The sequence below is a fragment of the Rutilus rutilus genome (genome assembly GCF_951802725.1).
Source record: "Rutilus rutilus genome assembly, chromosome: 19".
NCBI classification, from domain to species: Eukaryota; Metazoa; Chordata; class Actinopteri; order Cypriniformes; family Leuciscidae; genus Rutilus; species Rutilus rutilus.
The window spans coordinates 32601777-32618776 of NC_140232.1; the positions used below are offsets into that span (position 1 = coordinate 32601777).

The 17000-nt window shown below is 39.0% G+C and overlaps 1 protein-coding gene across 20 annotated transcripts in view; it reads left to right on the top strand.

Annotated features, from left to right (window-relative positions):
* Window positions 1-3753: 3753 nt before the first annotated feature.
* Window positions 3754-17000, top strand: part of mtmr3 (myotubularin related protein 3) — a 37524-nt gene continuing 24277 nt past the window's right edge. For 19 of the 20 annotated variants that reach the window (XR_014625425.1, XR_014625426.1, XR_014625427.1 and 16 more), the window contains exons 1-4: window positions 3764-3915; window positions 12817-12898; window positions 13608-13686; window positions 16123-16215. Coding sequence is in view for 13 of the 20 variants with exons in the window: in XM_084389232.1 (XP_084245358.1) it covers window positions 13684-13686; window positions 16123-16215 (96 nt within the window). In the remaining 7 variants the exon portion in view is untranslated. Of the gene's footprint in view, window positions 3916-12816; window positions 12899-13607; window positions 13687-16122; window positions 16216-17000 lie in introns of all 20 variants that reach the window. The other variant, XM_084389238.1, reaches the window with a different exon arrangement.

Below are 17000 nucleotides of genomic sequence, written 5' to 3' on the forward strand. Positions count from 1 at the left end.
GAAATAGGTGTCTTGAGAAATCACAGCTGTCTCCGTGACAGAACAATCCTCTGTAGACGATAAAACAGAGTCAAGCGGCCTGTGGTTGTTAGCCAATCAGATGCTCTCTGCCTGTCAATCATTTTACATGTTCGGGTTGTTTTGAAGAGAGGGCATTAAAGGGATAGGTCACCCAAAAACGATGAGTTTCTTTGATCCGTTGAACACAAAAGAAGATATTTTGAAGAATATCAGTAACCAGACAAGTGTTGGACCCCATTGACTTCTATAGTACGAGGGAAATAAAATACTATGGGGCTCATCGAATGTTTGGTGTTGATCAGTGGATTGCTTTCTGACACATTTCGCTCGTGTTGATAGAAATACTGGCATTCACATCCTTGCTTAGAGTCCGTTTCAGGCCTAGTACTGAGTAACACTAAATCAAAAGCAGACACACTGAATGCATTTGAGGTCTGAACACAATGACCAAAGCAAAACAAACACTCTCTCCCTCAAAGGACGGCCTGTTTGTTTTCTGTAACCTAGTGAACACTACAACATGCAGCTTTTTAGACCTCGCAAACCGTGAAATCCAATAATAATTCAGATGAATCCTCATGTTTGATCAATCCAGATGTTCTTCATTGGTGCGTTTTTGCTGCTGTTGATTGAAATACTGTTTTTTTTTATTTATTATATTATAAAACATTGACGTTCCTTTCCTACTGTATCATGTTTTATACTCGATATTTACAACTACACGAGAAAAATACACGCAGCACTTAGAAAAATGTGAGCAATTATTCTGAATTTGTGTTCTTTGCCTTCATGTCTTGTCGAGGTTGTTAGAAAACACTTGCACATGTCTTAATAGTACTGAGGGTCAGATCTTAAAACATATGTAAATATATATGTAGATATTACACATTTACTGAAAAGGATATATCTTAGGTCCTTGACACTAGCGTGCTGATGATATTTAATAGAGTGTACAGTTATATTAACCAAACACATAGAGCCAGGGGTGGTCTGGCAAGCTTGCCCATGTTCTAGAAACTTCTCAGGGTAGACTTGCTTCTCTAAGCTTTACAAAACCTGTCAGGTCGCACCACTGGTCAACGTTTACTGTTCCTAACCGCCCTTCGCTTTTCAGTTGACTGATCATGTGATTCGTACATCTGACCGATTGGGAAAAAAAGAATCTCATGTACTTTAATGCGTACTCTTATGATTATTAATAACAAGCAACCAGACACCACCTTCTGAACAAAACAGATCATCTGAATGCATCTCATCTGAACTCGTGACTGAAGCAATTAGATTCAAATGAAACCTCAACGACTACTTTTCTCTCTCTCTCTCTCTCTCATGTTATTGTTCATGTAATGAAAATTTCCTGTTGACAACAGATTTTTTGACCATTCTAAACTGCTTTCATTTTCTGTATGTTTCTTTTTAACATTTGTATTTTGCATGCCTTGTTTTATCTGCAAGGATCGGGAACCCCCCCCCCCCCCCCCCCGAAGAAATCAGCACTTACACATAGTTTCACTTCTTGCTGGTTATAATGGATGAGACTGTGTTAGGCACTTTCCACAAATGCAGTACAGTGCTTTTTTTGCTTGAGAATGATTAGGCGACAAATTATCATTACATATACTGTAAATCTAACCAAGCATTAAAATTAGGTTGTTTAAAAAAAAAAAAAAAATCTAGATACCCCCTTAAAATACTCTGGTTCATCGCAGAGGTCTTGACCTTCTCATGCAAAAATGTCATAATTTTGAACATTGAAAGTCTACTATTGAAACAAAACTTTTACTTAAAGGGATACTTCACTGATTAGCATTAGGCTTTGTATCAGTAGAAACCCGGTAGTGTTTTCGAATGACCGTGCTTCCCTCCCTCATGTCCCCCTGAGACGAGAGATTTCTGTATTGTGTGTCTGGAAAAAAAACTTAGATGATGCAAAAATCTTCATTTAGCTCATCAGAGGCTCTTCTGTCCAGAGGCGAGAGACTCCAGCCAGTAGGAGGAGCTCGTCCCGCATGTCTTCAACCCGCCCATAGGGGGATCTCACGATAAAACGCCGTCTTTTCAGTTTCGAGTCGACTAGTAGCCTAGTTGTATCATTTCTCCCGATACTGCCCTCTGTAACCGGGAGGCGTGGCTTGGGAGTGTCCTCGTAGGGCAGCGAAGCAAGTGCATTCTGGGAGTTGTTGTCTTTCATCCACATGAGCCAAAAATACATTTTCTGGCTTTTCTCAGTCTAGAAGGCTCCAACTTCTAAAATAATTTCACATTTCACATTCATCTTTCCAGCGGTGAAATATCCCTTTAAGACCAAAAATCATGTTTAGCTGTCCGTTTTCCATCACATGATTTGACCCCAATGCAGAAAATATATATTTGTATTCATATGTCCCATATTTTCACAACAGGACCTCATAAAATAAATAGAACATTAAATGGAACATTAAATTAAACATTTTATGAAGGTAACGCACCTCCTTTCACCAACTATTCGCTGAAAAGGAAAAAAAAAGGCTTCGTTTCGTTAAGCATTTCAGGCCCTGTTTTGAACCGTTTGTGGAAAGTGCCATTCCAGTATAATAAAATTAGTAGTCATAAGTAACTCTGCCAAAACAAGATTACTTTTAATATCTGTGGTGCTTGAGTGTGTTTGTATTTGAATTATCCCAGAGCCCTAGGAAACACTGGCCTTTTCTTTATTTGAATAGTAAAATATTAAACCGCCTCACTGAAGAATTAAAAAACTGTCAGACTTGAAAACTTAATTGTCAGTTCTGCTTATGATTTAATGTGTGTGTTTGGAGTTTGTACTGTGTGTAAATGAGGCTCTGTGGTGAGTATGCGATTGAATTCGACACAAGCGGGAGGCAAAACTCTGTGTTTGGTTGTTTCTCTTTTGCGCATTTTTTTCCTCTTTCCAACGTTTGCGCACATTTCCCATGACCTTATGGCAGAGCACTTAAAGCTTTGGTTGTTAAAGAGAGGACAAATAAATGTCAAATGTCATGTGTCTTTTAATCACATATGTACCAAGTCATTATTGAATACAGTACATCATTGTATAAACCTTTTTTGTCTGTGTGTTTTTTTACACCTCACACTGTAGTAATTTTCACGGTAAAAGGCTTTACATTGCCAAAGCATTGATAACTTTAAATTACAGACAAATTACAAACAAGTCCAACTTGCATTAATGCCCTTCTTGTCATTTCATGAATTTGAACCAGTTTGAAAATATGAGAAAAGTGGAATTAAAGTGGCTAACGGTTATTTAATAATAAAGCGTGTATCGGGTAGGGTTAGGGGCAGGTGAAGGGCTATATTGTCCCAATAAAGCAGTATTTATTTAATATCATTTTCACTCACTATGTTATTATTGCACAAGCCTACGTTTTATAATGTAGGCCTTCTAAAATACTGAGGTGCAAATAGTATCTGACTACCATTACACTTATTGCAAAGAAAATACATTTTATTTGTACATGGTGTAGCCTAAATGGTGAATCTATCCCTATTTGCGCTTAGTGTAAATATTGCCGCTAAACAGCACTTTCTCACTGTGAGAAACTGCGTAGGTATGCAGGAATTGACTCAAAATAAACCTGAAAAATATGTACTGTAATTATTTATTTATTCATGTACGTAAGCAGCATTACTTCCACTTCAAAGCTTGTTTACATGTCCGCCCCTCCCCCACAGCTCGTTCGAACGTGATGACGCAATGTGCGCCGTGACGTCATGACGTCGGGGAGGCTGCGATGACGACGGGATTCCACAGTGGGACGGGCCGACTCTGCAAATGGCTACGAGGTGCAATTTGTCGATTTCTTCATCGTTAATCTCCTCTCCTGCGACTCGGAAGAAAGAGTATACCCGCTCTGCCTCGCAGGCTGCCTTCAGGTGAGTGAGCTGTGTCGTTTTAACCCGAGATGCGGGTGTTTTTCGCCGTGTTTTGAGGCCTTATCTGAGGGGTCCGCCCTCTGCTCGCGACAACAACAACAACAGACGCCGAAGCGGGCCTCGACTGAGGATATACATTTAATAAATGCTTCACGTGAGCTGTAAAAAAAATCACCGTGGTTTAGAGGGTTGTGCTATTTAGTTGGTTTGATATACATTTGACCCCTGACAGGGCTAGAAATGCGGCCTTTTAGCTCAGTTTGTGTCGGTTACTTCGCTCGAGCTCCAGTCAGTGAAACAGCCGCCGCGCGACTGACTGACAGATCGAGCGCGAGCGCCGTACAACAGTTCACCATGGTAACCAGCTTTATGCAATTGATATTGCTATAAAACTGCCACGATTGCCAAGGAAAAGAAAAGAAAATGATATAAGCCATTTACTGCAGTAGTGAGGCGATAACTATAGGTGCCGTGGTATAATGACTGTTATAAAAAACAAAGCATTATGCATCATAAAGCAATATTTTCATGTCATTTTTGTTACTTTTGTAACAATAACTGTCATGTTATCAGCATAATAACATACACTACAGGTGTTGTTACTACAGTTACTTCGCTTTTTGGAGGAGATCCTGTAATTATCATGACCTCACAGTTCTCTAATAATTATGGTATTTTGGTGGAGACTATGATTACTATGGCGTCATGAAAATGATGCTTTATGTGTCTCCGTAACATATTAATAATACTCATTTAATAAATTATGTGGACAGTTTTACTGTAGTAACAGCAATTGCCATTGGGAGACCATATTTTCCAGCAGAATGAATGGGACTTGTACTTCTGTTGCACTCTATACCCAGTAAAGCCAGTTTTACTGCAGTAACTACAGTGCTTTGAAGGGAATCTTCAGTCAGGCTTGCTGTAGAGAGAGGCATGTGTTGGGTTTGTTTGTTTCTGTCAGATCCGCGTGGTGTTGGACGGGTAGATGATCCTGTGGCTCTCCTGCTCTTGTTTTGGTGTTGGGTTTCTCATGTGTGGTCAATCTGACTGACTCATGGTGTGACTCCGGGATAAAATGCATCTGGTTAAAGGTTAAACTCTTCTGCTGAATGAGCGCAAATGCATGACTTCCAAACTCAGCGGTGGATCAAACCCGAATCACTGACTGTGTGTTTGAGCGATCAATAGTAAACCAGAGTGACAGGAGGGCGAGTGGTTGAGTTTATGAATGAACTCCAGCAATGCTGAGAGATGATAATAATAAACATCTGTTTCTGCTGTTTGTTTAAGCACAGCACACCCACACCCACAAGTAAAGCATTTGGACAATTACGCCATCCGAAAAAATGCCGTAAGCTGCAGAAGCTTTCACTTTTGTTCATCAGTTTTGAAGTCTTAATGTCTTTGGTGATTTGGTCTTTGGACTTGTTCCACTAAGGCTACGTTCAGACTGCAGGTAAATGTGGCACAAATCCCATTTTTCTGCTCACATGTGACTTCAGATCTGTGTTTCTCATGACCGTGTGAACAGCACAAACCACATGGAAATTGATCTTTTAAATTCCACTTTGTGCCAATCCGATACAGGACGGATGTTTTGCAATACGACCTCAGTCTGAACAGTCATATAGGAATTCATGCAACTTTGCACAGTACCGTAATTTCAGATCTATTTTTTTAGGGTCCCGACTTATTATGAAATATACTTTATCCCGTATTTCTTCTTTCATAAATTGTCTTTGCAGGGTGATTGTAGGGCTGTGCGATATAGCTAAAAAATTTAGCACAATATAATGTTTCAAATCGTTCGGTTTCGATAATTATTGACATTTTTTTTATAACTTTTTTTTTTAAAGACAAGTAGAAAAGTTTGAATTTAAACCACTGTTTTTTTTTTGTTTTTTTTTATCCACATTATTAAGGCAAACAACAAATTATATTAGTTTTAGCAGTCAAAAACTAAATAAAATGTAAACAAAAATATCTTCTTTATGTCTTATATTAAGATAAAAAAGTAAGTGTTAATGAAACTCTTGAACTTAAAATGTGTGCAGTGTAAAAGTGTAAACGTAGAACAATCAAGGCAAGCTTTGAGGTGTCAACATCTGTAATAAGTAGGGGTGTAGCTTCGAGGTTCGGTTCGATACGACACAGTGGTGTCACGGTTAGGTACAGTTTTCGATACAGCAAAAAGTACGAAATGCCAGAGAAATTAAAAAAATAAATACAAAATTTATTAAAAGAAAAATGTTCCTACATCTTGAAACTTTTAGTTTTATAAATGGGGGTATACATCTTTGAAGGATGAACAAATAATGTTTTGGTCATCGCATTAAAAATGACATTTAAATATGAAAGTATTTGAGTTTTTTGAAGTGCTGGAAAAAGATGTGTGACGTACTTGAAAGCATTTTACTATTCCTGCCAAACTTCCATGGTTACAGTTAGTGTTACTACATTAAATCCACGGTGAATGTTGCTGATTTGTGGACTTAAAGCTCGCCTAGCATAGCATTGCATAGTAACGACAGACGCCATGGGGAGCACGAGCGCTTTGGAGAGAAAGAGACAGCGGCATCAGCCACGCTTTCCACACGCGATATGTGAACACATTTTGGGTTTTTTTGCACACAAAAAGTATTCTCGTCACTTGATAAACTTTTGGTTGAGCCACTGTAGTCACTTGGACTATTTTAAACATTGTCTTTACTAACTTTTCTGGGATGGCAGATTTCAATTACCTTGCAGCCTATGAAGGAGTGAGCCAGCTCTCAGATTTAATCAAAAATATCTTAATTTGTGTTCTGAAGATGAACGAAGGTCTTACGGGGTTGGAACAACATGAGGGCGAGGGTGAACTAACCCTTTAAGAAAAATAACTCAATGCAGTATCGCTCAGAATGACACACACCAGAATCTCTCTCAGACAGTGCACGCGAATCCCAAATTCAGTTTCCTTTGCACCTGAATGGTGAAATTACAGACCACATTTGTTCAAATGCCCATCATGTGGAGTACATATCTCAGGTAAATACAGTCGGTTATGGCTTAAGTGATCGTAGACAGCTTGGTGATGTTAATCAAACAACAAAAGATGTTACATAAATGTATTCATGTTAAATAAAACCTACTGTACCCGAAAAACGTAGTTTATTTAGATCTTGTTTTGTAATTTGATTCTTTGTTCTTTTTCCTGTCCCGTGAGAAATCTGGTCACCCGGCAGCTTTTAACATCACTCTAGATAGATATTCATCACAATTCTGCTCTCATGCGCATCACTTCAAAGATTTGACATACCTGACGTTATCAAGACAGTTGTGAAAAGTGTTCAGTGGAAGGACAGTGATGTGTCACAACTCATAAGTATTACAGTGACAACTAGGGCTGCACGATATTGAAGAAAAATGCCATATGCGATAACTCATTAAATAATGCGATATTCGATATGCGATACGATAATGCTTAAAGTGTGTAAAATAAACTTAAATTATCTTTAAAATATATTTAAAATGTAAAAGTTTCACATTCTTTTTGTGACTAGAAAACATCCCTACAACTTCTGAAAGTGAACATCAGTGTTTTACTGTGGCATAAGAAGTGTTATTTTAACATCAGTGTAAACCACGGGGTTCAGGAAGGCCTACATTAGGCCATCCTTAAAAATATTCTTGTTTGCCGTAACCCGACCGACCCTGTCAATTTAGTACCGACCCAATTATTTATTTATTTTCCCTTTCAGTCCGACCGACTTGCCGGTTGTAAACTTGCGTTAAGACCGACCGATTTTTTTTTTAACTCTTCAAACAACTAATACAAATGCAATAAAATAATATTAGTTATTACGTATTGTGAATATAAATTGCCTAGACCTACATACAAACATAAGCTACGTTCTTTCTTTTAAATAAAAACCCGTGGCGCGTCATCTATGATTATGTTTACACCATTGGTTAACCGTTAACGCATGTCACACTACTGCCTGCAAGCTAAGTTTGCTTCGTTTCATTCACTGTCAATGGTTCGCGCTTGGTAATGATGGCTGCGGCTTTACTCTAAAGATTATTTCATTTTTATATGTTGTTGAATATGGTTTATTAAAAAATAAACATGCGAGAGCGTGTTATAGGCTATATGTCATGTTTTAGTCAGATATGACGACGCTACTGCAACACGCATTGCCGCAGATGAGAAGCTGAGCATCAACGTGCAAACTATCGCAAATCAAAGTGAAAGTAAGTCGCTGACGCTTAACACACAATCATCATCATTAAATGTAAAGAAACGAAATGATCTTACCAGGGCTGTTTCCGCTTTCTCTTATTGCGGGCTTTGATTCAGAAATTTTAGCTGATGATCAATAAAATAATGTAGTCATAACTGTTGCTTTCGGTGACGTGCACTCCATTAAATCTACATATAGCGGTAATTGAAGATCGGATTTATATCCGCAAAAAAACAACACACATTTAGCCTATGTAACCAGGTGTAAATGGAATCGTTTTGATAAATCAGATTGCAGTCCGATCTGAGAAAACGCATGAAGTGGCCTGGTGTAAACAGCCCTTAGACATAGATGAAAAATGTCATCCCACCCCCCCACCGACCCTGATTTTTTTTTTTTTTAAATGAAAAAATATATACTTTTTTATATTATTTTTTTTATATATAAAAAAATATAGACCGACCTACCGACCCTTTTTTTCTTTTTTTTTGCTGTTACTGCAAACCAAAATATTTTTAAGGATGGCCTTAGGGTTATTTAACAACAGAAACTGAATAATCACATGTAAAAAATAAAACACTGCTTAGTTTTCACTGTATGAATTAAATATATACTGATTCTTATTAAAGCTACAAAAGTTATTCAGCCGAGAGCAGTGAGTGATTTTCTCTTTGTCTTTTGTTCATGACCGCAGTTATTGCAAGCCGTATATCGCGATATATACATGTGCGATATTTCGATAATTTTTATATATTGTGCAGCACTAGTGACAACTCTATATACAAGCAAAACATGAGGGCTTGTATCATAAATGTTTAAAAACTCTGCTCTCTTTTTTCACACCCTCATCTTTGTTTTTCATATTGCCTGCACTTAATTTCGCTGGCTTAAGCTGCAAATCACTCTATAAATAAATGCGTAATCATTACTTCCGTATGACGTCTTTTTATCGTTCTTTTGCGCACGCGGGTCAGTCCAGGAGCGCAATCCGTTCACGGTGGAATCTGATATTGGCCACTTTTAAAACAATAATGTTATATTTAAAAGCTATAATAAAAACTCAGATCTGAGCAATAAATCAGAATTGAGCACTAAGTAAACGTCGCCTATAGGTGTGACAATGCAAAATGGTTATGTATTCATTCAGGCATGTTGAGTGTCCAAATACTGATTGGAGCCATTGTATATTTTCTTGTCTTGCGAGTTTTGTTTGTTTCCCACCGTTGCTGAATCTCCAGCACCACAGCAAATGAAATCATACTTTATTAAAGTTAGATAAAAAAGGCTGTGAGCCACAAAATAATGGCACAAAAAAAAAAAGCTATTATTTTATATACTCAGTTTTTCTCCGTTTATTTATTTCCAGTTCCAGTCAAATGATAAATGTGTTTATATATAACACGTTCTTAGAAATCGGAATGATTGTGTCTAGTGAAAATAATGAAAGCAAAATAAATATAAACATGTGCCATCTATGAATGTGCCCTTTGACATGGGACAATGAGGAGGAGTAGCGTTAGGTAATCGTTGGTTGGTGTTTTAGTAAAATGAAACTGAAACAGTCCCAACGGTGGTTCAGGAATGAGAACACACAGTGCAGATTGACCTTTGGGACAGTAAGAGTGACACCTGAGATGGAAAGAAAAATACTGAATGATTCTTCTGTCCACCTGCAGTCAGTTGACCTAAAAGAAAGTGGAGAATTCTCCAGAAAGCCGTTGTTTCTGAATACACAACGCTGCCTGAAACTTGTTTTGCTTTTTGGATACAGACCAGTATGAAAATGGTTTGGCACTCCACAGAACTAAGGCCGTGTGTTCACCGAAGCGTATTTAGCCAGCTGAAAACGCTAGGTGCTCTGCTGAAAACGCCTAGCTGTTGGCACTTGAGAGCGTTTTGGCAGCGCCAAATGCTTGTTATGAGACGGAATATCCGCGATAGTGTTACTAGTATCTCATATTTTTCGTTCTGTGTTGATTCTATGCAAGCGTGCCGCACAAGCCCTGAAAAGTGAAGCCAAAACATCTCGATCGCCCCCCGGTGACTGGTCCTAGTCAGAGCCGGACAGTAACGGAGTACATTTACTTGAGTACAGTACTTAAGTACAATTTTGAGGGATCTGTACTTTACTCGAGTATCATTTTTGGGGAGTACTCATGACTTTACTCAAGTACATTTGAGAGTCAAATATTGTACTCTTTACTCCGCTACATTTCTATCCATAACCGTGAGTACCCATTACTTCTTCTAAAAAAAGGAAAAAAGAAAAATCTCGGAAACCCTCAATTTGTTGTTTCCCTCTCAAACGTGATTGGATTGTGCAGGCGCCACTGATTGGGACAGCCTATCAGCAATCACCTTCAGCTTTCCGCCAAAGTCAACTCCATGGTCAGATTTAGATAAGAGACGAAACCATGGACGAAACAATGGATGAAGACGCAGCAGGTCCATCCCGGGAATGTCCCAACCCGTGGCCCCACCTCGCCAGACTATTTCAATTTTCTGAACAAGTTAATGATAGTTTTCGCTTCAAGTGTTTGCTGTGTTTACCAATGTAAGCACTGTGGCAGTAGTAATGCAATATTTAGAAAATGTACTCTTGTAATCTTGATACTCAAGTACTTTTAAAAACAAGTACTTCAGTACTTTTACTTAAGTAGACATCTGACTGTAGTACTTTTACTTGTACTTGAGTAAAATTTACCAAGGGGTATCTGTACTTTTACTCAAGTAATGAAGCTGTGTACTCTGTCCGCCTCTGGTCCTCCTAGTATAGGTCATAAGCCCCGCCTCCCCGTGTTATTCAACCAACTAAACAATTAAATGACACTTCAAATATCTTTTTTCCAAAGGTGGTTTCTTTCATTTGCTGTCGTTTTTATCACGCTGGTGTAAGTTCAAGTGTCTGTTTCAAAAATAAGTTGTTTTTTAGTTAGTTACGTGATGCTCTAAAAACGGTGGTGTAACGTCATGATTGACAGGTTCTCTGAGCGAAGTAGTCACTGAAGCACCAACGGACTTTTTTTTTTTCTGGATCTTCGGAGGACTGAGGAGATTGTATTTACTTTATTTTAACAAGCCTCTTGTCGTACTGCAATCAATTTTTAACAAAAGTGCATTCTGTGAGAGTGAGGGCGGAGCGTTGATTTCGCGGCTTTACTTCCTGCTCGCTACTGCGCAGGTCTGGTCCCGAGATCGCTACTGCGCAGGTCTGGTCCCGAGATCGCTACTGCGCAGGTCTGGTCCCGAGATCGCTACCGCGCAGACTCAAGTTCCAAGATGTCAGCGCCATATCGGGACACTGGCGGCTTCAGTCCTCACCAATGGAAGAGAGCAAAGGGGCGTCGTCCATCTTTTTTTACAGTCTATGATTCTATATTAAAATGTCGATATAATGTAGCGTATTTTCTCTGGCTCTTGTTTTAAATGATTTTTTTCCCGTTATTATGCTAGTTGTTGTCGTCTGTTGACGTTGTACAAGCATAATGTGGCGGTTGGTCGGTGTGGTATTAGTCCCGCCCCTCCTCCACTGTGATTGGACGGTTGGGTAAAAAGTGACAGTGATGAGCGCTGCGTTTTACTCAAAGTTGAACATTCCTCAACTCTCGGCGACCTGTAATAAACGCCGAGCACTTCAGCGTTTTTAAAACTTGTTTTAGAAACACGGCGCTCCCATTGAAAATACGCCAGCCACGTGAAAAAAACGCTTTGGTGGACACAGACTTTTTCATCTTGAACCGTGTGCATGTACTCAAATGATCCCACATTGCAAGTCAGTCATTTGTTCAGATCATTAGGGCCAATCAGATTGAAGACAGACCCCTCAGCTGTAGTAAACACGAGCGTTTGCCTGTTAGAGATATGTTTTATCAGTAGTTTCCAGACGGCTTCAATGTGGCCTCCACTTGAAGCGTGTGTTTGAATGTTTTTGTGTATGGATGCTGTTGCCCTCTGGTCATGAGCCATCTGAACTCACTCCACATGACTCTCAGGAGACAAACCGGTCACTGAAATCATCCCGTCCATGACACGCTTTACTGCTGCTCTGTTTAGTCTATGACAATTTAGGTTTTGTTGTCTTCTGTGGAACAGTATCAGCTCATTCTTTATGCATCTTTTAGCAGAGCTTCACAGATAGCTTTCATAGGAAGGATAGTACAAACCGGTTGGTGTTGTCGGTTGATGCACCTCCAGAAAAAGAGAAATAAATGACATAATGGTGTTTTTCATGTGTATTTTAGGTACAGTATATGAACTACTGGGGTGTCTGTGCTTGTCGCAGTGTTTTGCTTGTTTTCTTCCAAGCAAACTTTGATACTAAAGTACAGTTTATTGAAATAATAAGTTTTATGTCTGTGTAGTTTTGAGCTCATCCATATGCTGGTGTTCTCCTATAACTAAGAAATGAACTGTTTTTGCTGGTAAATAAGTGATATGCTATATCTTTGAAAAGCCTTTGAATCAATCAGTTGTGAGTAAGCCTGAAATAATCTGCAATAAACCTTCTGTTCCTGATGAGTATATTGACTGTAGATGAATGGCTGTGTAATGTCATGCTTCACTGCCCACCTTTGCCCATAGAGTACCTGGTATAAAAAGTGTGAAAAGCTGAGCTGTTATGCAGTGTTTGTTTGGAAATGATGGATTAAAGTCTTTTTTTCTCCTCTTTCCACAGGTTTCAATGTCATAACACTGAGTGACGGTACCAGCGTGGGATCGTCCAAAACAAACCTCACCTCATTGTTTTTAAGAGTTTGGTAAGATCCAAGTGTGTGTCTTTGAATTAAGGCTTGGTTAATATAGTTTGACTGTTTGCATTTGTATTTCCCAATCAGAGAAACCATAATTTCAACCAAATCCATTATTGCTAAGTAATTACTAATTAAAACGAATTACTAGGGCTGCACGATATTGAAGAAAAATGCAATATGCGATGACTCATTAAATAATGCGATATTCGATATGCTTAAAGTGTGTAAAATAAACTTAAATTATCTTTAAAATATATTTAAAATGATATAACCTACATGTGTTTCACATTCTTTTTGTGACAAGAAAACATCCCTACAACTTCTGAAAGTGAACATCAGTGTTTTACTGTGGCATAAGAAGTGTTACTTTAACATCAGTGTAAACCACAGGGTTCAGGAAGGCCTACATTAGGGTTATTTAACAACAGAAAAATGTAAAAATAAAACACTGCTTAGTTTTCACTATATGAATTAAATATATACTGATTCTTATTAAAGCTACAAAAGTTATTCAGCCGAGAGCAGTGAGTGATTTTCTCTTTGTCTTTTGTTCATGACCCCAGTTATTGCAAGCCGTTGCGATATGCATGTCGCGATGTATACATTTGCGATATTTCGATATATTGTGCAGCCCTACTAATTACATGACATTGTTATTTAGGAAAGAAGTAGACAAATTAAAAGTAAACATTGTTAATTTTTTTTCTTCACTCAGACTGAAGTCTGCGAGAAAGAGCTGACGAGTGGTTGAAGACACGACAGTGTTGCACCCGCACTCCTTCACCGGGGCTATGGTAAACAAACACCACCAATGTCTCTCTCTCTCTCCCTGCGCGTGACTCCCAGGCACTGGTTCAAATGCTGAATCGGAAACTGCTCATTGATTTCTCAGGCTTTTAATCAGCTGAAATGAACGCCACTCAGACAGTGTCAAAGTCCTGTCCTGACTGCTGTCTCAGCGCAGATCAATGCCCTCTTTAGACAGACAGACAGACGGGATGAATGGATAGATGTGTGCTAGTGTCATCGGTGTGTGCCGCTCGTTATAAAACAGTTCCGCACAAGTCACAAGAGTTCTGAATTACAGTGATTTTATTTTTAAGGGATTTTATCCGCTCTGCTGCATGTCATAACTAACAACAAGGTAAAATAACTGCAACTGGAATAAAAGCTTTATTATGAACCTTTCATTTTGAGAGAAACCAACAGAGACATCATTTACTGTGATGTTTGTGTTTGAATCTGTATATGTCTGTGTTCAGCAAAGTGTACCTCATTTTCTTGTTTGCTGAAGTGTCAGGACAGTTTAACAAACGCCTTCGTTCTATGTGCGAATTCTGATTGATGTGTTTGTTTACACGTTCTTAATGAGTTATGCACATTATTGTTTGTTTGCTATTCTGTCCGTTTGTGCCCTGTAATGTTCTTTCCCTGTGCCCACAATGAGCCGCCCCGGGACCGGCCCCTGTAGTGTGTTTACTGAGCCGTGCTGAGGGCCATTGTCAGCATTACACACAGATGCCTATGCTGCTGATCCAGCAAATACACACAGATAGATGGATGGATGGATGGATAGATGGATAGACAGACAGATGGATAGATAGATAGACAGACGGATGGATGGATGGATGGATGGATAGATAGACAGATGGATAGATAGATGGATAGATGGATGGATGGATAGATAGATAGACAGACGGATAGATGATGGATGGATGGATGGATAGACAGACAGATAGATGGATAGATAGATAGATAGATGGATAGACAGATATAGATAGATAGATGGATAAACAGACGGATAGACAGATAGATAGACAGACAGACAGACAGATAGATTCATAGATAGATAGATAGATAGATAGATAGATAGATAGATAGATAGATAGATAGATTAGAGAACATTAAACAGATAGAAAAAGAGTACATGGTTTATACAGAACCACACCTCCTCTGATCATATCTCGTCCAGTACACTCCTGTCTTTGACTGGGCAGCATTTTATGGCACAACCAGATCACTCCGTCTTGAGGACTCCCGTGTTTGAGCTAGACAACATGGCGACACAGCTGCCCTCTCTCACAGAGTCTCTCCTATTTGTGGAAACTGAGTCCAAACATTCTCTGCCAATCTGAACTCTCAAGGCGACCGCGGGCCGTAGCCTCTCATTCCTGCAGACAGAAGTGAATGGAGTGACTTTTGCCCTGCACATCGCTGTCATGAATCATGAGGCTTGTGCTGAACGCAGCACACAACTCTAACAATATGTTTTGCACTGAAATTAAATTGATACTCTGTCATGCATTAAGGTTGCCGTTTTTATTTGTTTAATGTTTTTGGTTTCTACGTAATTCCCGTACTTTCATTTGTGTTAGTTCGGTTTGATGACTACTATTATTCTAAGAAAGTAGATGTGTCCAAACCTTTCACTGGCATTGCATGTTTATGTGTCTCTCACTGGCGTCTGTGTGAGTGATAGTAGTAGCCATGATTTACTATAACTCTTCTCCTTGAGAGTCTTACGTAAAGCCGGCTACTGTATCGGTTACGGGAGTGCCTGTTGTATCAGAAATAGCTGAAGTGACCTCAGAGCAGGAAGTCCTGGCAAAACTCTCCGTTTGCCAATTCAAATGTTTTGCTATTCTGAAGCCCAGCCAAAAATGGTATTGGTTTAGGTCATGCTGTGATCACTCTGTCCCCAGTTTAACTTAGATAATTACTCATTTAATCAGAGGTTTCGTCATGAACAATGTTTTATCCGTATAACAGTGTGGCTTTTGGCCCCCGGGAGTTGATAAAGCTGGAAAAGGAGTTTGTACATTTAATAACGTGTGATGTCAAACATTTAGCCTTTGATAAAGACGCTCTCACACTCTTGTATTGTTGCAGCAGAACATAAATGATGTGAAGTGGAGTGAATAATGAAAACCTGTCCGTCTCACATCAGAAACAAAGAATAAATGTAGATTTATATGGGTTTATAATTTTTAAAATAAATTATTTAAAGTATTTTGCATAAAGAAAATGTCTCCTTTTTTAGAACCATTTCGATTCTTTGCATTATATTGCATAGATTTTTAATGACATGTATGTGGCACATTTCCCTGCCAAATATATCTGAAGTATATATAATATAAATTATATATATATATTATTTATTTATTTTTCATTTTTTTTAGCTACATTATTCTTGATGGTATTTCACAACATATCCATATTCTGCTTGACAGGAGGAGGAGGAGGGGCAGCAGAGTCTGGAGTGCATCCAGGCCAATCAGATCTTCCCTCGCAAGCCCCCCATCCTGGAGGAAGATGATCTTCAGGTAAGCGGGGGGATCAAGACCACTGCCAAGATGAATGATGTTTATTAGGGTGTAGTGGGACCGTTCATATAACTATTATTTGATTCTGACCAAGAGGGGAAATTCAAAAACAAAACAAAAACATTCTCTACACTCAGTTTATTGTTCATTGACTACTATTATTATGCCATTCATGGATTTATCTCCCCCAAAAGTGTAAACATTGAGCCGCCCAGGCACCATCAGAACATTGAGAGCGGTCCGCTCAGGTCCGCCAATCTCTTTCCAGCTCGACCTATAGCGAGAGTTTGGGGCGTGGCTACTGTAGCAGGCGGAGCCAGAGGGTGTTTATCCACTGTGGGACCGTGGCTGATGCATTACATGGGAAAATACATTCTGTTTTGGTTACAGGAGTGCAAGCCAAAATTTGCTGCATTTAGATCTTCAAAGATTAAACAGGTCATGAACGTGCGAAAGCATCGCGAATCAATGCGCTACGATGGATGCTTCACAACATCATTATCATGCACTCGTCCAGAAAGACAAATGTTCCCATTTATAAGGTTTACTTTGATGTGTCCAGTGTAAACAGCCTCAAATATGTTTTGCATGTGCTTAAAAAATGCACCCGGTGCAGATACATTGGGTGGGTTTATAATAAGCGAGACGCTCGCGGTTACTCTGGACGGAGTGTTAATTAGCCTACTCAAGTGCTTACTTATGACGCATAGCAACACAGCTAAAAGTATACCTAATATGTTGGACCTTTTATTGAAAATAGCCTACTTTTACCTGTTGAGACATGC